Below are 24,512 nucleotides of genomic sequence, written 5' to 3' on the forward strand. Positions count from 1 at the left end.
ACCCAAATACTTGCTGTCATCAATGCAGACAAGATCAACGCTGGGTCTAATAACAAGGAGTGCACCATCTAAAGTTCATTCATCTGAAAGTACCAAAGTCATATTCACCAGCACCTGCTTACAATGCCCCTATGCTGCCTACACTGGACACACAGAACAATCTCTGTGTAAATGAACACTGATCTGACCCTAGATTAAAAAATACACAAAAGTATGTATCAGAACAATTCAACCTCCCTGGGTGTGCCAACACTGACCTCAAGATTACTATTCTTAGTAAAAAACAAATAAAATAAAGTTCGAAAGGAAAATTGCAGGAAAAGAAATCATCCACAAATGGGACTGTGTTAAGTATGGTTTAAACAAGTACTATGAATTCTTATCTTATTGCCTGGATTAGCTTTTTGTTCTTATGGGTTTACTGCTAGTTTGCTTTGCTCTACTAGCACTGCCCCCACAATACATCCCCCCCCCACCCCCCCCTTCCCCCCCCCCCCCCCCCCATGCCTCCATTTCCATTTTCACTGACTAGCTTTTTTGCCTGCATTGCAGAGCATGCCAGCCTCTGACTTCTTTACTGTTCCTTCCATCCAGGATCAGCTGCAGGTACTTCCTCAGCCTGACAAAGGGGTTTTCAACCCTAAAGCTGGCATCCCAGACAGCTAAGCTGAGCTTACCAGGAGCCTCACAACTGCACTGCAGCCAGCAAGCGTCGGGCCTGTCAAAGACATGACAGCTCTGGGCATTCCCCAGTCAACTTTCTGCGTGCGTGCGTGCGTGCATGCATGCATTAGCTAGAGGTTATGGCACCTCCTACCCGCCTTTCATCAGGGGATCGTTGGTCCTGGCATTTATGGGGCTGCCATGCCACCAGCAGTCCCACCAGGCCTCCCTACCCTGGCAGGGTGCAGTTTTAGTGGTCATGCCCAGGACCTGGGGCCGCCTCCTTCCCCATAGCCCCAATCCCATACCTCCAAGTTCACTCGGGCAGGGGAATGAGCTCAGCAGGGACATGTTCTTCCCCTGCTGGCTGGTGATGCAATTAGTGCCCCCCCGGGTGAGAGCAGGGCATTACTCAGCTTTTAAAAAATCAAAAAAGGAAATTGGTGCAGATGGAGTGAGGAGGGTAGCACTCAGTCCATCTGCGCGTAGAGCTTGGGGAACCCCAGCAGCGGGAGTTTCACCTTGAGGAACACCAGCTGCTCCACCACCGTAGGACCCAAGCAGGTGCGGTGGGGTGTCACAACATCCCCAGCAGTGCTGAACACCCTCTTGCTTGGCACACTGGTTGGTGGACAGGGCAGGTGTTGCTGGGCAACCGTGGCCAGATCCTGCCACATCTGACTGCGGCTTGCCCAGTAGGCCAAGGGGTCACAGTCCAGTGGCTCCACATCCTCGGCAAGACAGGCAGCCACCAAAGCCTTAGCACTACCTGGCAGAGGCTGGGGTCTGCTGTGTTTGGACCCCAGCAATGAAGCCGTGCCCCTGGCCCACATTGGCAGTGGCTGGCGTGGAGGAGACTGGCTGGTGCTGGTGCTGGGAGTGCTGGCATGGGAAAGTGGATCCCCCTTTTCCACATCCCCTCACCTCTGCACTTCAGCCTCCCTGACTTTATTGACCAGCACCTGCATCCAGTGATCAAGGGTTTTTGGGCTGCCAGTGCCCATGCTCCCCTTCACCCTCAGGTCACACATGCCCACCATCACGTGGACCGTACTGAACCACAAGGGATCCAGCCGTCTCCTGATGCCCTCCTTCAGCCGCCTCACCACTGCCTGCACGTCTGGTGACAGCGGCCTGCCCCAGCCAGGAACATTGATCCCCTGGAACTTCTCCATTCTCCTCAAGGGCTTGAGGACCACCAAGATCTGGGAGATGGTACCCCACTCAGCTCTGTTCAGGGGGCCACTGATCCCAATTTCCCCAAGGAAGGCCATCTAATGGATGGCCTTCTGTTGCTCTACCAACCTTTTGAGCATCAGGTATGAGGAGTTCCACCGAGTCTCCACATCCTGCATGATTTTGTGCTGCAGGATGCTCAGCTCTGCCTGTTTCTCCCGCAGCATCTTGCTCCCCTTGATGCTGCGGTGGAAATAGCCCTGCTACAAGCCTTCGTGCATTTCAAAATCAGCTGGCTTGTAGCAGAGATGGTGGCGGCACCATCACCGGCAGCCCTGTCCCCCTCCAAGGCATCCCTTACTATTAGGTGCAGCCTGTGTGCCAAACAGCAGATGCCAACAAAGTTGGCATCACGGACAGCCTTCAGCATATCGGCCCCGTTGTCGGTGACCATGAACCTGTGGGTGAGTTCTGCCTGCCCAACGAGCCACCCCTACACCATGCTGGCAGGGCAGGGAGAGGGGATAGGGGGAGAGCTAGAGCTGCAGCCCCCTCTCCCCCCAAACACAGAGGCATTCTCTTCCCAAGCAGCCATGACATCAGTGGTTCCAGTGTGCAGGGGGTTGCAGCTCTAGCTCTCCCCCTACCCCCTCTCCCTCCCCTGCCAGAAGACCTGGCACCTGCCTTTCCAGCACACTTCATATTAATCTTTCCTGTACTGCAAAAGGTATCTGTGTGTGTGTCAATCCTTTTGTGTTGTGTGTTTTATTCCCTCTGTTGCATGCGTGCACTGGACTCTTCTTTGATTGTTTGCTTCAGTGTTAAGAGTTATGTAAAAATTGTGTGCTGTCTGTCTGTCTGTCTTCTTCTATGAATACCTGACTTTTCTCATTTATATTGTGTATGTGTGTGCGTGTGCACAATCTGTGTGCCTCCCTGCACAGTGATGGATCATGCCATCAGGGAAAACACAGCTTTCTTTTTTCATAGTTTGCAAAAAAAACCACAAATATAAATTGAAAGAAATGAATGAATAGTAATAGTAAGTGAATAGCTAAGCTAAGATAAGCTAAATCCTACCCAATCCTTTCTAACAACAAAGAGGAGCAGGCAAGTTCAACTACTGAGTAAAGTAACCAAGCTGAGATGCTTGAGTCTGCTAGGATACCTTTCTCACTCACTAGCAAAAGGCACAGCATGCCTCCAAGCAGAGGCTTTTATGCTGTTTCTAGGTCCCTCCCCCAAGACACTGTCATTGGAAAGGCAGCCAGAGAGAAATCCTTCTCACTGGCCACCTACACATCAGTCTTCCCCCCCAACTCTCCCTTCCTCCTCCATTCCCCCTCCCTCTTCTAACTTTCACCTGAAGTGTCTGAAGCATTTCTGAATGGTTTGGAAGCATTGAACTGCTTCGGACAACTTAAACGAGCCCAGACTTCGCTTTGGGCCAAAGAGTTCGAAGCGCGATCCAAAGCCTCACACAGCCCTATAAATTAGTAATCATGTTCCTAAATCAGGAGGTAGCTCCTGTGAGTCAAAACTGCAGAATCCCACCAAAACTTGTGTTATAATGCTCCTAAATCTGAATGTTTTTTTCAAGTCTGAATGGGAAAAGAAACTTTCTTAGCAGCTAAATGCTTGACTAAAAGCTGTTGATTTTTCAGGGATGTGTCCATGGCAAAGTATACTGTTCTATTATATAGTGGTGTCTCTGTATATTTGCATAATTTGCTTTTTAAGCATGTAAAAATGTTGTTAGTTGCTATAGATTACTATAGAATAAAAACCTATTAATGCATGAGGGACAGAGTCAGTTATAACAGAATTAACCAAGCTATAGGATACGCCTCCCTGCGTTGCAAAAGGTTCCTAAGGGGGCCACATGTGAATCACAGCAGCAGTTGCCAGTACCCCATCTATTTCTCCACCACCACCACTTCCCCTGCTGTCTCCTCTGCTTATCCGCAATTACCACTGGCAAGGGGAATTGGCAGCAAGGGGAACTGGTGGCAGTGGTTGAAGTAGGGAAGGGTGCAGGAGTGTCCAACTTCACTATGTTGGGACTTAAGCCCACAAAGTTTGGGAAACGCTGAGCTGTTTGGTATTTTAGGGTCACCATACCAGAAATGCCATCAAGAACCCAAGGGACCATTTTGCTGGAAGAATGTTTGGATATCCACAAATTGGTATGTTTTGTTGAAAAAAAAATCTTGCTTGGCTCTGCTGGTTCCTGTTCTAGCTTTGGAAATGTTATTTTGTGATACCAAATCATATAAACTTCACTCTGCAGTTAACTGATCTGCAAAATGGAAACATAGAACTGACATTGTTTTGCAGTCCGTCCATATCTGAAAAAAGCTTTACAGTTCTCAAGTGAGCTGTGCCATAAACATGCAAAGAGGGGTTGTTATTACTACTATTTATTCTTTGTGGACGCCCCATTTACATTCTTCCATACCTTGGTCTTGCCAAAAAAATATTTTATTTGGAACTCAGTTCTGGAGTAGTGATTAGTAACCAACCAAAAATTAGTGTATGTAACTGAAAGGATTAGTGAGTTGCTCTATTTGAAGTAAGTACTTTCTGCTTCCTCTAACTATGTTTTTATAACACCAGTAACACAAAACGCTACTTGTATTATAAGGAAATTGTGATTAATTTATTTCCATACACATAAATAGAAATATGTACACAGAAATTATTCCAATAATATAGTATAAAGAAGTGAGCTCATCAATTCACTGCCTTCTTCAGGTACTCAAGGGCCATGTCTACACGAGATGCTACTACGCGGTGGTTACTGCGCCTTTTATTTAGCACTTGTCTAGATAAAGGTGCAGTAACCCAAGGTAATGGACAGTAGCACTGGCGAACACCTTTCTTTTGAAGCTACTGTGCCTAATACTACTGTGCAGTTGCGTTGCATCACAGCTTTTGCTACTGCACAGTAGTATCAGGCAACTGCACAGTCAGCATTTCTTGTAGACATGCCCAAGGTGTTTCAGTTCCTCAGGGACCTAAGTGCCCTCAGGAAAGATGGAGTAGTTTAGAATAAAGCCTCCCCCCCACACACAAAATTAGTGATGCATATACTGTCTGAAAAAAAGAGCCAGTGGTCTCAAACTTACTAGTCAGTGTATGGTGAAGCTATACATATGTTTTACTATTATATGAGAACTACTTACCATTTTGACTACTGAGCTATTTCCCTCTGTTCATGAGAACTTCTAAAAAGTTTTATTTTTTCTCTAACCCAGCCAGTCAGAAGTGAAAACAATACTTAAATTGTTGGAGCTCTGTCAGAGGAAATGCTTGAACCTGGAAGGGAAGCTTTCCTTACTTCCTTTTTGCTGAGATAAGCCATTTACTCAAGAGTCCCCTTTGTTGGTCATGGGGCTTCTGCTATATCAGGATTTCTGCTTATATACGCCTTTATTTTTCAAGACCAGTAACTTTCATAGCTTGCTTTGTTTGAGTATTATTTGTACTTTGCATTTTTTCCTTTCTTCAGGTCTGAGCATCTTTTTTCTGATTTTGACCAAAATATATGCACTCTGCCTTCCACTTCATATTCTGTACCAACATAGGACTGAAAACCTGAAAGGAATTCCCACAAGTTTTTGGAGTGGGAGTTGGAGATGAAATAGGTGGCAGAATCACACTTCAGAATCACTCTTGAACCATTACCCTAGGTCTAGTAGGAGAATAAACTCTGCTGTAGGTGTGCCATCTTTCAAATTAGGCTTCAAACTGAAAGCCTGCCTATTTACAGCCATGAAATATCCCATGGCATTTTTTGTGAGAAATAGAAATGTGTCAGTCCTGGTGTCTAGGCCAAGCTCCTGTTTGACTAATTGCATCCCAACAAATGAAAAATGCCCATGTACTTTCAAGAGACTTGCTCTAAGATTACCAAATAAAAGGTACTATAGAGTTTTAAAGAATCATATTCATGTTTCAGGGTCAGGATCCTTCCTGCCTAGAGCAGGGGAGCTGGACCCGATGATCTCACGAGGTCCCTTCCAGCTCTAAACTTCTCTGAATCTGGAAGTCTCTGTTATTACTTCCACTGTGGATTCTTGTTGTTTGCATTAACTGAAAAGTAGTTTGCTGCATGCATGGACAGCCAAATGCTCGATTAAAAGTTGTTGATTTTTTTTTTTTTAGGGATGTGTCAATTCTGTGGCAAAGTAACTATTTTATTATTTAGTACTGTCTCTGCGTTTATGTACTTCACTTTTTGAGTATGCTAAATATGTGATTAGCTGTTATAGAATAAAATCCTATCAATTAAAGCAAGTTGAAGAGCTTGGCTTTCCCACATCAGACCATGCAATACTAACTTGAGAGTTTCATATAATTTTTGGATATCTGTGTTCCAAGTGATTTGTAGTGCAGGGATCCATCTTTTTCATTTAGTGAAACATGTTGTTTGACTTAGACTTGGTCAGTTATTACAGGCTGGTTTGCAGTGTGGCAGCTCTCTGGGGACTCTGTTCCTACCTACTCATTGGCCTAGAAGAAATGATTTAATGATTTTCCACATTCTCCTCATGTGTTTGGTTTTAGGGCTGGTAGATATTTTTACAGATGTGAGTCAAGTTCTTTGCTGGTGACATTTTACAAATTTTCAGTCTATTTAATCCCAAACAGAGACCTTTTAGATTCATGTGGGTTGCGCCCCATAGCATTTTGAGCTATATAATGTGTTTCTAAGACACTATGAGGCATTTTATTTTCTATTTATTTCAGTTTATGAAGGTTCTGCCAACCCAGTGTGCTGGGTGCATGTACAATCTCTATTAATGCTGTATACCTATTATAACTCTGTGCCCAATAGTAAGAGCTCCCAGCTCTCTCCTACTGAATTTGAAATCTTATCCCATCCGCCCTACAGTACGGATCGTGTACCAAATAATTGTCACTTGTTTGGACCACTGAAGAGAGCTCCCCATGGGTAGATTTGCAGTGATGTAGAGATGCAACTAACAGTGCAGGAGTAGCTGCCACAGCACCAAAAAGCTTATTTGAAGGTGATATCAAGAAACTTGTGACTCACTGGAATAACTGTGTTGCAAAGCAGAGCAACTATGTAGATAAGTGATGTGGTCCAATAAATGATCGTTGGACAGAGAATGCTTTTACTTCAAAATTGCTGTTAGTTTCTGGAACGCCCTTGTAGTAATAGCCTGCAGCATTAACAGCATTTGTAGCCAGGCCAGAAAAGAACTGACAGTGCTAATAACCCTTGCAAAATTACTGATGACTGGCTCTGACAAACCAAGAGGGAAGTGAATCCCAGAGCTGAGGTTCACACACTGCAAATGTCGTTTCCAATCGTTTCTTAGTTAAAGGTACCAGTGCTGAACAGTTTATATTCATAACTCTCAAAGTCCTTTATAAAGGTGAGTAAATACTGTTCTTCCACTAGACAGGTTAGGTAGCTAAGGAAATCTCCTTTCCTAGGTTCAAAGCCAGAAGCCAAAATAACCAGTACCAATCAGTACCTAGATCCCCTGACTCTTTGCTGAATCAGATTGTCTTTACAGAAGCAGAGATCTATTTTAGATGCCTCCATTGATGACAAGTTCTGTGCTAAGTTGAGAAAAGAAGTGGCCTCTGAGGTAACAAAGGTAACCTATTCAAGGTTAAAACCAGAACCATCAGTGGTACCTCAAAATAGTTGGAACTAATGCAGAATGCGAAGCATAGGTATGGTTTAGCCATTTTCCATCTAGTTTAGAGAATTTTAGTAGTAGTAAAAACCCAGCCCTACGTTGAATGTGCTGAAGTAGTCCATCACACTCTACACAGCTTTGGAGAAAAGCAGACAAAAGGGGAAACGTGATAGCAGTTTTCTAATATTTGAAAAACTGCCATGAAGGAGAGCAGCTGCTCTCCCTTGCTGCAGAGAGCAGGACACAAAGTAGTGACTTAAAACTGCACCAAAGTAGATCTATATTAAATCTCAGACGAAACTTCTCTACTGGCAGAGCAGTGAAACAAGCTGCCCAGGAAAGTTTTGGAAGGTCCTCCATTGGAGGTTTTCAAGAAGAGGCTGGATATGCAATAAAGTCAAATACGCAAATTAATGTGAAATATGTTATTTCTTCCAGATGATGTCAATTCTGATGAACACCATCATTTTTGAAGACTGCAGAAACCAATGGTCTGTGTCAAGACCACTGCTAGGACTTATACTACTTAATGAGAAGGTGAGTATTACCGAAATGCTACCAGCTTCACTCAGTATGTGCTCAATATTGTTTCTGCTCAAATGTTTATAATAAATTAAGCTGATGAGAAGCTCAAGAGGAACACTACCAAGATAAATAGTATATACATCTTACTTGGATATTTAGAATGTATTTTTAACGTAATTTAATTATTACCATTCATACTATTTATTTAATTCATTCACTTCCTTCAGCCTGGGTAGTGAAACCAGTTTGGATGTCCACCCAATTTCTGCTTTTTTTATGTATCAGCTTCCAGAGTGTCTGGATTGTTAATTATGCAGGGGAAGTTCTAACTCCAGCAAAAACAAAATTAAAACCTTTCTGTTCACTGATCATTTTAAACACCTGTATTAACCCTTTGCCAGACTGTTACTATCTCTTGGTAACAAAACATGAATTTGGAGGAATAAATAATATAGCATCATCCCTTTCAGTACAGTTTTAGGAGATTACAAATCTAACAGTAGTCATATTTTGTTATATTTCCTCTTTCTATTTACTATATTTGCTCAATAATTAACATGTGCTTTATTGAACACAGTTATGTTTGTTCACGGATAGCCAAAGGGTTTTCTCTGCCTTTACAAATTATAGCAAGGAACATTTTGTCTTGAAAACATTAAAGCATCTACAAGTGTCTGTACTGAGTAGGATAAATATGAAGCCATGGGTCCTTGTTCTCACAGGTTTCCATGACCCCTTCTTGTCCTACATGAGTGGGACCACTGCTCATAGAATCCCACATTTCTAATCTCAAAATTGAAGTTACTTAGCAGTTATTCCACAGAAAGATAGAAGGATGGTATCTAGCCCATAGCTATATGTGTGTATGACAGCTTGTTTCACAAAAGGTGAATAACCTAGTTTGCTTGATGGAAGAATCCACTCAAACTTACAGCCAAAAATTCAAATGCAACTTAAGAATCACAAAAATACAATTCACCTTTTCGTTAAGTTTTGCAACTCTGCCCTTCCAGCCTTAGATTGGACATAGAAACTACAAACACAGAAATTCAATTCCCGCTCGACTTAAGCAAGGCCATAGATAGGAAATCTAGCAAAAAAAACAGTTCTTCCAGTTATTCTAATTTAGTTATTCTAATTCAGTTCTTCCAGAAAGATTCACAAAAGCAACTGCTCTTTTGGGACTTTCTCTGAACTGTATAAATCGTAACTATTAGATGTATTTCCTAAGGTTCAGATCATCTGTTTGCAGGCTGATAACCTAGACTAGAATGCATTCTCCAGTTTGTTCCTTCTGGAAGATCTAAAACTATGAATTTCAGTATGCTCTGTGTAGATTACTGTGGACCAGTGTTTTTCAAACAGGGCTATGTGATAAATTTCTAGAAGGTACATGAGAGGAAGGACAGGGAAAGCAGAAGAAAGGAAAGGGAAATATAAATGGAAGGAAAAAATATCAAAGAATAGCTTTTCAATATTTCTTTTGTTGTTAGAGAGATTACAGTGTCCGTAGCCCAACACCATAAGAGTGCTCATCACCATAATAAATTTGAAAAGGGACATGCAGCCTAAAAAGGTTTAAGAGCCAATGATACAGACAGTTGTCTGAAAAGGAAATAATTTTAGCAAATTCATGTGAGCCAGTCTAAATATGGGCAGTTTGCTCCATATGGCCAGGCATTGCTGCTGAAGATATTGACCTGTAGTATTCTCCATACTTCACAGCTAGTTCTAACTTTATTCTGAATTGCTTTATCTCGTGGGCAGTCACAAGTGGCAGTGTATTACTGCTTTAGAGAATGAATTGTCTATACAATAAGAGGGTGCTGGGAAAAAATAAGACACTAAGATTAGCGGCAGCCGCATACATTAAAATTCAAACTGAAATCCCAGCTATGGAAGGAAACTAATAGAAGAAGAAAATATATCAAGAAGAGAAGCGCTGTCTCATCATTCACCTGTGCTGAAGGATCCAATTTTAGCCATATCCAATAGCACTGTCATTCATCTTCTTGGTGTGTTATTGTGATTTAAATCCAAGCTCTATAAGAGAGAGCAGTTCTTTTAAAATGATTGAGAGGGAATAAGGGCAAATTCAGTGTTTAGAAAAAGTTTATGACATCACAATATTATACTTTACAGATGGAAGCAATATTTCCTACTTTGGGAGGAAAACTAATCATTTTCTATCTGCTCTGAGTCACTGCATCATTATAAAAGTGGGAAATAAGTAGTTTTGTGCATTCCCAATCTTGTTCGAGATGACACTTTTGTTTATATAATGCTTCTGATTTATAGCATTTAAGTATTAGCCTGACTACATATTAATTATGTGTTTTTGATGTTAGCTGCTTTAGAGTAAGAAAAAATTAAATATTTCACTTGAAGATAAAATCTTGCAGTTGTGAATCATAAGGAATCAATGTGCAACTAGCAAACTATTCTTTCTGCTGAAATTAGACTATTTCTAATGACCATGGATTTTGCTTGCAAAAGGGTGTCTGTTGTGGGCACCTTTACTTAGTAGCAACTCAGTTATGTTACCTTCCCTTTTGAAAGGTAGAGGAAGGTAATGACTTCTGTCCAGTCACTTTTCAGGAAGGTTTTGTTCTGAGGATATATAAGATGTGAAGACCCCCTTAGATTGCCTTCACCCTCTGTACCTCCAGGCTCTGTTGTGGAGGGCTATAGAAAATATAGCTGTAGTTCTGTAGCTGCAGAAATTATCTTAACTCATTCCAGCACAAAGATAGACTACTAATTGAAAATTGATTCCCTTAATTCAAGACATGGTTGCTGTTGCTACAGTTACTGATGGCCAGCAACCATGGTAGTCACTCATGCTGCAGTTTCTCTGCTTGGGCAACTTGTTCCATTTTCGATGGAGCTTCTCCGCTCTTAAATCAGCCACATAATTCAGCTCAAGTATAAGGGAACACATTTGTCCCATGGATGCAGATGACTGCAGTTGGCATGTGCTTGTATCAACAGGGGTGGCTGTGCTGGAGTGGGAAATGCATTCTAGGTGCCACAGCAGCACTACTAGGAGCCTCCCCTGGAAAGATGGTGAATCAGTAATTTTATCTCACCTCTGAAACAGCCCTCCCCAGAGCAGTGTGGGGCAGTTCAAAAATAGCTTGTTGCATTGTTACCTCACTCCAGTAACTACACCAGGGATGCACTGAGTTGCATACATACTGTCATTCTGGCTCTTGGTGGCAGGCAAACCTACAATAAATCCTGTCAGCACTATGACATTGAAGCAGCAGTTCCTTTTTACTTGCTTTTAACCAAACAAAATACAGGCTTTAAAGAAGAGTTTATTGAAGAAGATGCCTAAAAAGCCTCTCCAATTTCTTTAGGGTCTAGAGAAACTCCTGAGAGACAATGTTACTGATAGACCAAGTTCATCATTTAATTGGAGGTGTGTGTACAATTAATTTTGGAACTGATGAAGACAGTTTTTAGGAAAAACTTCTTACCATCCCATATGCTGAAGGATATTAACAATGCTTCTCTTCATGACAGCCAGCTTCAAGAAACCTCTTGAGACCACTGGTCACAAAACCAACTCTTGGAAAATCTTGAAAGATTTTTTTTTTATTCTAGACCTGACCTGAATAATCTATTCCATTATCATGTTGGGGCCTCACTTCTGCATGTGCTGTTCATTGACAGATTTTCCATCAGCTGCCCTGGCTTTCTCTTCATTATAAACTATAAGGCTGTAAAACATTTTGGACATGGCTGCTTGACAAACTGCCCCCTCTTGGTGCAAGATTTCTGTCCTGTCTGGTTTTGAAACACATATTCTTTCTGTGCTTCCAATGGACAGGCATAGTCCCAAACTATGCCTTAAACTCTGTTGCAGGTCTTCTGTGTGCCCAGGTTGTTTATTTTTGGACAGCAGTGTGACGCACCCTGACTCCAGATGCAGCCAGCTACACCTTTGAGAAACACTTTCAGGATATTCTTGAACCCTAAAATGTTCCCTTCAGCCCTGCCATCTGCTGCTTGACCACAGAAAACAGACTGAGAGATTCCAAGGGCCACCTCCATGACCTATAGCTTTATCTGCCTCACCTAGGTCTTGCCAGTTCTTAGTTGAGGGGATTTTTCCAGTTAAAAGAATCACACCCTTGTCCAGTCATGTGCTCAGAAATGATAGATCCCACCTTAGAAGAGGCCTGCCTGTATGGTCAAATGCTCTGAAATCACGTTTACCACTGACAGTAAGTAAGCTGTAAAAGATAACAAAAAGATGTATTATAAAAAACAAGGGAAGACATAAGAAATCAGTAACCATGTGTTGAAATACAGACAGAGATACTTGCCTTTATCTGGTCGATTCCATTCTCCAGTAGAATTATTGGAGATCAAATATTATGCGTATAACTTCCAGCCCTCTAAGGTTATTCATTTGACCAGTCAGACACCTTAACTTAACCCACTTATTGACTGGAGAAATATTTACATTCTTTCAGACACAAACATTACTAGTCCAGTCTTCCAGTTCTAATCAAATACTTGTTGGGTAGAAGGTTATTTCCCTTAAAAAGAAATTCTCCTGCTTAGGTTAGGCCTTGGCACCTCACATTGGCACCCAATATGCATAGCTATGTAAATACAAACTCTTGTATTCACTTCTCCCAACCATCTAGGCTTTCATTCCTCTATGTGTGAATAGCCTCTGTCTGTTCTATAATCTCATTCACCCTGTTTGACTGGCTGTCATACAAAGGTATAGAACTACATCCATATCAAACACTGTAACTCATGTAAACATACAAATAACAAACTTAGACATAGCTTATCTTTAGCTGTTTATGAACACAAATACCTTATATCAGGTAACCTAATTCAGGAAAGCACGCATGACATTCCATAAAGACCTCAGAATATTCTGGGTTTGTGACAAGATTAAGGAAGACTGTAGTTTTGATGTTTACAGGTTTCCTTCGCCAACCACGGTTTTGAGTCTCCACGCTTAATATTCTTTATACCATTTTGGCTACCACATTATACAGTTTTGAGTTGCCACAGTTTTCCATGGCCACCCATCAGCCCCTCAACCGTGCCCTCCTGGGGCTGTGCATAGTGACAGTGCTGGGGGGAGGGGGGGGTGCTCTCATGTGGCCACCACTGCACACCGCGCCACTTTCCTATGGCTGGTTGTGGCTCTGTGGGCTGTTGACCGTCCAATTGCACACCGCTGAAGGGAGACACAAAACACCCCCATGCCACAATTCAGACAGGTGGGAGCAGGGAGGTGCTGCGATGTGCTGTGCGGGGCCGGCGGCACCTAGTGCATCCCTTCCCTTCCCCCTCCCCTGTGTAAGAGGTGACCGCACTGGGGGAGAACCCGCCACCGCACCCCAGGCGTGCTCCGTCCCTGCCCACCAACACATACCCCTATGACCTGTCTAAGTACCCCTAGGGGTACGCGTACCCCCAGTTGACAACCCCTGTACTAAAGGTAAATAAAAATGATTTTTATACACTGTATGTTCCTTTCTTATTCATATTCAAGTCCCTAACCCCATTTTTCCCATAAGCCTTTTGTGTTACCAACCACGGTTTTGCCAACCACGAGAACTTTCAGGAACCTAGCCCCTGTGGTTGGTGAGGGAAACCTGTATATGTTTAATTTGAAAATTGTTTGACAGGTAAGTCATTTCAGTTTGGATCTCTGTATATTTTCAATATCTGTACAAGCCCCTGCATCTATTAGACCTCTTTGAAAATCTAGGTCTAAAAGAACAGATTTATCTTGTGTTTCTGCATGTCCGCATGTTTTGGGATACACCAATGTTAGGACTTAAATGAGTAGATCCTTCTACAGTAGTGTCTGTAAAACACTTAGAGCTGTTCTTGTCTCTGAGTGGGCACATCTTCACATGCAGTTAGTGCACATGAATAAACTGTGGAGCTCCAGAGTTGTTTGCTTCTGGGCACACCATTCAAACGGCGTGCCCACGAGTAATTAACCCTGAAGCAATTGGCTCCGGAGCTTATCCATGTGCAGCACATGGAATAAGTTGGCAGAAGGGTCAGCCTGCCAGCATAGAGTTGCTCCAACCAGGCTTAATGTGCAGCAGGGGGGCTGGCTGGGACATGAGGGAGCTTTGGTGCAGGGCTAGCTGACAGGCACCCTTCACACTGAAGCACCATCATGCCCCAGCCAGCCAGGTAGGTGTCTACTTGTGTGTTGCTGCTCACAAAAAAAATTCTCAGCAGGGTAATACTTGTAAATACAAGTACTACTCTGCTGCAGAGTTCATTAGTTTTGTGTTCCCTAATAGAGGTCCATGTATAGGTTCTGAGATGTTTACTGCAGAGCTAATTAGTCAGCTCCACAGTACGTCTTGTGTAGATGTTCCCAATATGCAGAGAGAATTGGAATATAAAAGGGAAGTATAGTGTGCCAACCCACGTCAGTGGTTTCCAAACAACTGGGTGCTTGGCTCCAGATTGATTAAACTGGACCATTCACAGAGTTATGTTCAAAGTTTAGGTAAGTTTTATTTAGCTCAATTTTTCTTAGGGTTTTATCCTGTTTTTATTTTTACTAAAGATATTAGTGCCCTGGTGCAGATCTTGGTTCTGAAATTTGCAATAAAAGATGAAGAATTGCAGGTTCATGTATACTTTCGTGCTGCATTTTGCCTACTTTGCATCCCCATGTGCATTTTGGCCTACTGAGGGAAAGGTCATTCACCTTTTCATTGTCCTGTATGCAGCACCATCATGCTGGGGACACAAAGAGCATCAGAATCTCTTTGGGCACTTAAACACATGCAGGGAGCCTGCTCCAACACACTGGAAATCCAGCACATCAGAGCAGACTTGATTAATCGAGTCTGCTGGAGCACATAAGTTGATGCACTGTGGCAGCCTCGCACATCACACGTATCAGCAGCACAGTGCACCTCCACGCTGAGAAAATGGCGGCAGTGCACAATGAACTAAAACATGTTCAATGTGCTTCAGTTCAAAGTGCACCACCACCGTTTTCTCAGCACGGAGGCATGTTGCGCCGCTGATATACATGATGCATGGGCGTTTTTAATTAGCACAGCTTGCTAATTGAAAGCACCCACCACCATGTCAGAAACGCATGTAAAAATGCCCTTTGAAGCTATGTTAGTACAGAAACACTAGTTAAATCTTGGGTTCTGAAACACAGGGATTCATCAGTACACCTCAACTCCAATCCCAAGAAAATTAGAAAGCCTATCAGTCCCAGCCCAAATTTTGTCAGTCTCTTTAGCTGGATTTGAACATAGGTGCTAATTACTGTAAACATGGGAAGATCAGATACAACTGAGCCTAAAAACATGGCCTGAGACAATCTCTGCCTCATGATAACTGGCACATGAAACTGCAAGACTGGTAGCAAGGATTTTTAACAAAATATAGCACATTACAGTTCATACCATATGACTAGATAATTGCAAATGTAATACCTGTATATAAGAGGGGTGGGGTGGTCCATACAACTATAGATTCATTAGTGTGACCACATTGGCATGTAAGACAGTGGAATAAATTTTGAAGGACAGAATAATTAAAAAGCATACACCAAAGCAGTGTGGGTTTACCGAAGTTAAGATTGTGCCCGCCTTAACCCGTTATCTTACTTTGAGAAGATAATTGATTATCTTCAAGGGAAGTGCAGTAGATCTGACCTGTTGACATATCAGTAATACATCTGATACAGTCCTGCAGGGGATTTATTAGTTAAAGTAGAGAAGATGGGGACTGGGAGAAGAATTGTAAGGCAGGTAAAGAACTGACTTAAAGGGAAGATAACAGTAGATGGTTCTGAAAGGGGAATTATTAGGACTACTAATGGTGTTTATTAAGCATTGATCCTGAAATATCTATGTAAAGTTGTCATTAATATCTTTGGCATAAAAAAGGCATATGATAATGAAATTTGCTGAAGACAAAAAGGTGAGAGACATCACCAATACAGGGAGGCTAAAAATATTATGCAGAAAGAATTCAGTGACTTGAACTGGAATAAAATAAATGTAATAGTGCAGAATTCAAAGTCAAACCCTTTAAGGATTAATTTCTGCTGTAAAAAAAGTTGCAAGTAACAGCAGAGGAGAAAACCTTTGAGTATATTAATCAGATGACTATGAACCACTAATATGGAGAGGCCACACTTGCCATATAGCCATGTAAAAGGCAATTGTGATCTTGGAATATATCAGGCAATGTATGTCAACAGATAGTAAAGTAGCAATGCCATTTTATAAGGTACTTAATGAAAATTCTTCTGAAAAGTTGTGTGCAGTTCTAGAATCACCTGTGTTCAAGAAAGATTAATTCAGCTCTATAATAGGTTCAGGAAAAAAACTATTAAGGTGGTCAAGGGAAATGGGGGACCTATCTTACTAGAAAGAGATAATTTAGTCTGAAGGCTGAGAAGGAATGTGATTGCTGTCTATAAAATATATTAGGGTAAACACCAGGGACAAAGAAGAACCGACAGTGTTAGCACAAGAATAAGTGGGTGTAAAATGGCAATGAGTAAATGAGACGTGAAATGTGGAAAAAAGTTTCTAATCATCAAAGCAGTGAATTTCTGGAACAGGCTGTGTTCCAAACAGCCTTTCAATTTGAGGACTCAGGGCCAGAAAACTTAATGTTTTTAGATGGAACTTGCTAAGGGATTGTATGATGGGTTGCCTGCAGAAGCAGGGAACCAGACTCAGTGATCCAAGAGGTCCCTTCCAATCCTGTGCTTTTCTAGTTTGAGAGAATGTGTTTGTGCGGGCAGCAGAAAAGCGGTAACAGAATTTCATCTTAACCAGTGTATAAACTTGCTAGTTTCTTCTCAGCATCCCTGTGACTCACAAGAAGGTAGGCTTCACACCTTGGTTACATTTCATGTTGAAGAGAAGAAACAAACACAGATCTGCTTCTCTTCCGGAAAAACTTAGACTGTGAAAGGGAGGCTATCCCGATGGTTGGTCCTTAGATATACTTTCATATCTGAAACTTGTGGAGCTGCCACCTGAAGCCTAATGCATACTTCTGCAGACTAGCATCCCTTACATCTAGCCTCTAGATCAGATATCCAGCTTGTAAAGCACCACTGCAATCCCTATTTAATAAGGCCCTTTTTTTTCCTACTTGCCAGAAGGAGGAGTACTGCTTGGGGATATGAAGTGAGGCCACTGGACAAAGGAATGAAGGTTACTTCCATATAACTGGAGTTCTTTGAGGTGGATTCTGGACGTTTACACACCCTGCCCACTTCTCCTCTGCTTGGGGGTCCTCTTTTTAATTGCAAATAGAGAAGACAGTGGGTGGAAGGAACTGAGGCAGTCAGTGTCCCAGAATCCCCATTTATAGCCTGGCCCTCTAAACAGTCCAAGCTGCAAGGAGTGGGGCACAAGAGCATTTCAGTGGGTTGTGCTGCTAAAAGCCTTTAGCAGTCCAGGTTGCACCATCACAAGCTTCTCACTGGGTGGGAATGAAAAATGGTCCCTCAAACAGCTCCATGTGTAGGTGAGTAGCTTCCATTTTTTTGTTTAAAACATTTGTTCTCAAGTATTTTCTGCCTTCTAATCACAGTACTTCAGTGAATTAAGGGCAAGCTTGATTACCAGCCAGCCTGACAGCAAGCGAGAAGTCCTTAACCAGTGCTTTAGGAACCTAATGGAAGGAGTCGAACAAAACCTTTTGGTAAAGAACAGAGACAGGTAAGCTTGCAACACCATAATTGCCTTGAAAGAGAAAGCTAAATAAAATCCCAGCCTGGAAAATGACATAACATTGCGGGTGTTTGAGGCTAACCTGAACTAAGGTAATAGGCTACCAAATAATCGTCCTTTAAACGTAATAATTGAAGCTAGCACAGCTCATAATTATCCAGTTACTTGGTCACACAGATTTCCTTAGGTTAGTCCTAAAGGCAATGCTTGTCAAGGAATATGTGTTCCTTCCTCCTGTCAGCTATACCCTGTCCTCTGCAGAAAAAAATATCCCATTTTCTTGGGAGAGCCGTTCTCTCTCTTCCTACAACTCATCATCCTCTTAACCAAAACCAATGTCATGTTCTTGCATACTGCAGAATTATTGAGACAGCCAAGTGCCACTTTGATCCCAGAGCCAACTAATGGAGGAACTACAAAAAAGGGAGACTATAAGATGGGAGCTCTTGAATATCTATACTGATATTGCTAAGCTGATTTTTTTTAAAGAAATCACATTTGACAATGTATGCATATCCTCCTTCACTATAAAAGAATCAGTGTAATTTAAAATAGAAAAAGAGAAGTCAGCTGGATTCAGTTCACATTTGCCTTTTGTTGACAGATGTATTCACATTTCCCAAAAAAACCTTTACTCCACCAAACAAACCCTTACCATGTCACAAGGATAATCCTATGTTAGCAGGGTGTAGAAGTTCCTGGGAAGTGTTAGACAAAGTCTCAAAGGCATTTGAAAGAAACAAAGCCTAAATTAATCAGCAGTTTTTATTTCTCCAATATTTTGAGTAATTGTGCCTTGTAAAACTTCCAGGACAGTTTAATTTAGAAAGTCCAAATGTGTTTCTGATTTCTTGTAGTTGGCAAATACTAGTGTTAGGGAAAGGAGGGTTACTGGTGGAATTCGATCTCTCTTAAAATACATTTTTGTATGCATTCTGGTATCTACAGAATTGATCATTTTCCTTTACCCCTAGCACTAAGCTTATGAACTCCACATGTGTCACTGCGGATGTGATGGGCATGTGTTGTAGGGGAGGTTGAGGGGCATTATAGAGACTGAAGAGACCACACATTGTAATATACAGACCACATCCATTACAGTAGAAAAGTCCACACAGTATGCATCACGTGCAACTTCCCCCGTATGGTGGAGAGGGATAGGAATCAGAGAGTCACATGCGAGAACAAGAGATGGCTACTCTGCGAATCAAGATGAGAAGCCACAGGTGGTGGGAGAAAGTTGCACAAACCCATCCTGACACACCTGCAAGCTCCATGGGGATTGATGCAACTGAATCCTTTTGTTTTTAAAAAAAAAACGAAGTTGATTGCAGACTATTTGTAGCTGAATAGATACATCCCTAACTTCATGTCTAGCAGTTACTTCAGGGGAATACCCTTAAGGAAATATTCTTTTCTAAGAAAAAAATATTCTGGTATTATAGTCATTTACTGATGCCTTACTCATAGATTCGTAGACTTTAGAACCAAAAGAGGGGCTATTGCATCCTCCAGTCTGACCTCCTGGATATCACAAGTCATGGAATTTCACCCAGCTACCTCTGCATTGAGCCCAGTAACTTGTTTGACCCAAACACACTTTCTAGAAAGTCATCCAATGATTTGAAGATACCAAGAGATGGAGAATCTTGCTATATATCCTAAGTAAAGTGTGTTTCAGGGCTGCATTGTAGCTCATAATGTTCACCTTTTTTTAAAAAATCACAACATTATCTCACCAGAGAGACCTGCAGGAACTGAACAGACAAAGAAGCTAAACTCGCCTTTCATTTCCAGGCAAGCTGTTGGATGCATTGGCTAGGCAGTATGGAGTATATTGTGATGCTATTACCTGTGCTGTCTCTATTCTGAGATCAGAAAAAAGACTTCAGTCCAAGTGCACTTAGTCACACAGCCACAAACATTAAATTCAGACATACACATTTCTGAAAGCCTTTTGTATCTATAATCTGTGTAATATTCTAACATTAGGAATGTTGAGGAGTCGTTTGGGGACACCCCCCTAGAGGTACTAGGATTAGAGCTAAGTATATAGCCGTCTAGAGCTGTGCAAGCAGGTATTATTTAGAAGAGTTCCCAGAAAATAGCACATCAAATAAAAAAAACTCTTTTTCACAGCAGCAGCATCTAGCTAGCTTGGAAAGGTTTTTAAGCAACCACATTATCAAGAAGTAATCTCTCATACCTGCATATTTTTATGTTTATTTTTAATATTTTAAAAGACTAAAAGAGCTGAGGTTTATTTTGGGCTCTTTTAAGTGCTTTGTAACTCCCTGGGAAAGTCTTTTTTGATAGATTTGTGTTTAATTCTAAATGTCTAAACTGAGCAGAAATCAATTCTCATTAGCAATGAAATAGCACAAAAGTAAAAAAAGAAAATTACACACACAAACAGCTTAATTGCATCCTGTATTCCCACACTGTGTGATCACCCATACCAACACCAGCTTATCACACAGCTGATGTATGCAGCCTGCAATGAGCTGCAGAGCCTGAACAGGAAGACATACCAGCCCCATCCTTCAGAGGGACCTCGTGGGGGAAATCCTTAGACCTGCTTTGGATCTCCTACACCAGCCTACAATCCTGCTTTGGATCTCTTACATCAGTCCACACACATCCCTCTACAGAAATGAGCCATTAGCTGTAATTCACAAGTGTTGTTCTTTCACATGTGTTGTCTTGACTTGTCTTTACTGAGCCTGTAAAACCTGACCAACTAAAAGCAAAAGAGCATAATGGCTGCAACAGGTGCAGCATTAAAATAAAAAGGAAGAAGCTGCTAATCTTAGGCAGAAATATGCCTACCATTTTAAATGAGAAGTAAAGTACATTTTTGTTACTGGAAATGGATGTCTGACATGATAAATGGCAGGGAAATGCTATGTTTTAGCTAAGGATGGACTAAGGAATAGGTCAAATCTGGATCATGTTTGGGTTATCATTGGGACAGGACTCAGCTAGGATCCAGATTCAGGTGTGATAGTGCTGAAATATTATGGGCTATCCCTAACAAATTTTTGGACCCCTAAAAATTGTATTCTGTATATTCACCCCGTCTCCCATGATTTATTTAAACAAATCAGGATCAGAAGGACCTGCCTTATTTTTATATTTAAAAAAAAGGTATAATATGTGAGATTCCAATTATTCTCCCACTGTCTTACACTTGCCAACATACAGTAAAAGAGAATGTTCTACCTACACTGATAATGCAGAGAATTTGGTCTGTGCCAGAACTATAATTGTTTCCCACTTCACGAGAGACAGGTTGTACTTCACCATCACTCCCTAGAAAGAATAACAGGCCTAAAATGACTTGAATTTGATGACCTTCTAGACATGTTGCAGAAGGCCATCCATCGGGGCTTTTTTTTGAGGCCTGTTCTTAGAGGCACCGTAGGGTAGAAATAGACGTTCCTGTTTCTTAGCTGGCTGAGATGGCTTGTTACCAAATAAGATGTTTCTTTTATGCTAGACTGAATTTGTATGTTGTTCAGATATGGTGTTTTTAATGTGTTGGGAAGTCACTGTTTTAAGGGTAATTAACATGGCACATAAAGGTGAGCATTTTTCCTACTTTTAAATTGTTTGGCTTTAATTTTTCATTTTATTCATTTTATTTTCTCGTATTGTTTATATGTAAATAAATTCACAAGTACTCAGTTTGGTTTAACTAAGCATTTTGGGTTTTCTTTTGCTTAGATTCACCCAGAACATGTCAGTCTTTCGAAGAGACATGGCAGAAGCGCTACGCAACGAAGGGGCCACAGAACCAAGCAGTTTAGATATGATGAGCTGACACTGACTTTGGGTACCAGAGCACTAATTAGAAAAGAGACTCTTAGAGTTTTGGATTTGGCCATATTGTTAGTAGATTTTGACTCTTATAGAAACTATTTTTTTAAAAAAAGCTTCTGCCTTTTTATATTTCTGGCCTAAATATAAGAATTTATTATAGTGAAGACAATGTAAAATCAGTCTTAGCTTAAAAAAACATTTTCAGCCTTTCATATCAAAATTTATTATCCCTGGTTCTTTTACATTTACAAAATTGGTGTAAAAACAATACTTAACCAAAGAACATAATAAATGCATGTTGCTTTTAAGCTTGTATTAGTTGATGATTCTCAGTTCCACACAAAATAGTAAACGTCCTTGAACATAAACAAAAAATCCAAGCTCGCTTTCACTCAGTTCACCTTGATCAAAACAGAGGTGGAAAGCAGTATAATTTCTATATGAATTCCTTTGAATTAATAAAAAACATATATTTTTCTACAAAACGACTGCATGTATATGTAGACTTCATTCCCAGTGAAAAGAACAATGACAACTAAAAGAATAAAAATTAAACCCTAAGACTGTGTGTTAGAAATCTGAAATATTACATATTATAAAATTAAAGGTAGTACTGCCACCTTTCATGAGATACAGGAAATATTTTCATTTCACAGATGTACATGTCCAAGTGAGTTTATTCCAGAAAAAAAGACAAATACTACAGCTGTTAAATGTTAAGACGTTTCTTTAAAAGAATTAAATCATCTGCCACTGGAAAAAGAAAGCAGATAGTTACAAAGACTTATATCCCATATTTAGAGTGGTATGTGGCACAATGAAGATGAAAAGATGCATCTAAAATAGAAAACTCAGCAGATTCATCTTCTCCTATTCAGGGATCGTAAAGAGTTCAATACGTGCCAAAACAAAATTCCTTTTGTACTGTAAGGCTTACACTTAATGTTATCCACTCTGAGTTCATGTAGAACAATTAATTTCCATTGTGTGGTGGGTATGAATTATTGTGTGGGTTGATGAAATACGCAAATTAATTGGAATGAGGTTTAACAAAAATTGAACTATTTAAGCAATAAGTCAATTAGTTCATAATGTACAAAAGCTATTATGTGCAATTAGAAATTGCTGCTGTCTTTTTTACTGAGATGTAAATAATCTATTTCATGTGTTTATCATGCTTTTGTATATTTGCATAACTTGGTAACACATTTCCCACTTTCTGGATAAAAATATGAGATGGTCATTGCAGGTAGAAGAAGAGATTCAAATCAGAATTTCTGGTAGACACTTACCTATTTTTCCTGTGTGATTTCATAGATTTTTCCACAAATTTTTAAATTACAAGAACTCAGTATAAGAGGGAATCAGTTAAGAAGTTTTCTACTTTCCTACTTCTAAGCTTAGCTGAGAAAAATATTATAACCTGCAGTTTAAGGGCCTGTGAATACTCAAAACACTCCAACTGTGGTTACTAAAAGCTGTGGATGCTCAGCACCTTTCAGAATTAGGCCACTTTTATTTAAGCATAATGTAATTATTTAATGTTGACTAGGAACTCAATTTTAGTTGCCCAGGTTTGAGAATTTTGTCCAAAGTGCTGATCATTATTACTGCTTAGTCATATCTAGCAACTGTCAAGTCACCTTTCTTTTCAGTCCTTAAAAGAACCTGGAATCTCCATTATTAAGCCACAGCCTGAAAGCTGCAAAACGTGAGCTACTTCAAACAGCATAGAGGTCTTCCTCTCCTTTCTCCTCACCCGCAACTTGTCCTCTGCTTCCCTTCCCCCCACCACTCTGTGTAATATGGTTCTTACTCCCCCCCCACCAACACACACACACATGCACCTTTTTTTTGGCAGTTTTGCTGTATAAACTACATCAGTTCCCTGGAGGCTGTATATTTGCATTAAAAGGTTCAGATGAAAACTAATGATTTCTTTGACTCTCTGGTTTTCTTTTTCATACTGAGGAAATAAATATTGGTTGCCTACAATAAGTTTGTGTCCACAGATCAGTCAGTGTACTGGTTAAATTAGCTGCTCTGCTGAAAGCTTAAGTTTGGCATATTGAACAGAAGCACTGTGCGTCCTCATAACTCAGCAATCAGGTTTTAGGGCTTCCTCTAATAGAAGGCTAGTGACTCCCTGGAGTATTGAAGTGTATTTTTGAAAGTTCACTTATAGCACAAACATTGTTATAACTTACAAACAAAGAAAATCCTAAGGAAAGTCCTGTAAACTGGACAGACTCGATATACATATTTGAACAGCATTTCAGCCTTGGTTAACAATTGACAACCAGAACTTATTTAGAGTAGATAGCCATATAAACAGGCCTGCTTTTAGGTTTGGAAATGGATAGCATGGCAAATAGAGCTCATATTTTATGGCTCCAGCTTTTTTCTTAAGGGTCTTACTTTCAATTTTTCAAAAGGACCCTGTCAAAGTGCAGGTATAGCCAGAATTTAACCTTTTCTTTTTTCTTTACCTATTTACAAAATACATGTAATTGTTGTATTCTCCCTCTACCCCCTGAGTTCTTTAATTCCCACCTACCTGCTTTTTAAAAAGAGAAAGTTGTGAAAACAATGGAGAATAATGTCATTGGGAAGACCAGGTTTAAGCTTCCATAATGGTCGGAAAAATTACCAGGATGGTTTCCTCTCAAGAGATCTTTGGGAATCCAACCGCTTGTTTTAAAATAAACAGATCAGGACTTGAATATAGATCTGATTCTCTCCAAAATGTATGTTTTATAGCCAGAGTGCAAAACTAGCAGTCATCTAAAGAAATCCCAGTCAAGCTTTTTCCCCAAAAAGGGAAATAAACTATCCCTTAAAGTAGCCTAGCATAGGTTGTATTGTATTTGACTGAGAGAGGCAGACAAAGCTCTCCAAGGAAAATACAAAGTTTTAA

At 40.8% G+C, this 24,512-nt stretch overlaps 1 protein-coding gene across 3 annotated transcripts in view; it reads left to right on the forward strand.

Moving 5' to 3' along the window:
• Positions 1–23,003, forward strand: part of RANBP17 (RAN binding protein 17) — a 329,610-nt gene extending 306,607 nt beyond the window's left edge. For all 3 annotated transcript variants that reach the window (XM_019506533.1, XM_019506534.1, XM_019506535.1), the window contains 3 exons: positions 7,956–8,054; positions 17,634–17,761; positions 21,500–23,003. In XM_019506533.1, coding sequence (XP_019362078.1) covers positions 7,956–8,054; positions 17,634–17,761; positions 21,500–21,596 — 324 coding nt within the window. In that variant the 3' untranslated portion in view covers positions 21,597–23,003. The remainder of the gene's footprint in view (positions 1–7,955; positions 8,055–17,633; positions 17,762–21,499) is intronic.
• The last annotated feature ends 1,509 nt before the right edge of the window (positions 23,004–24,512 follow it).

The sequence above is a fragment of the Gavialis gangeticus genome, unplaced genomic scaffold, assembly GCF_001723915.1.
Source record: "Gavialis gangeticus isolate Ggan-Ray unplaced genomic scaffold, GavGan_comp1, whole genome shotgun sequence".
NCBI lineage: Eukaryota > Metazoa > Chordata > Crocodylia > Gavialidae > Gavialis > Gavialis gangeticus.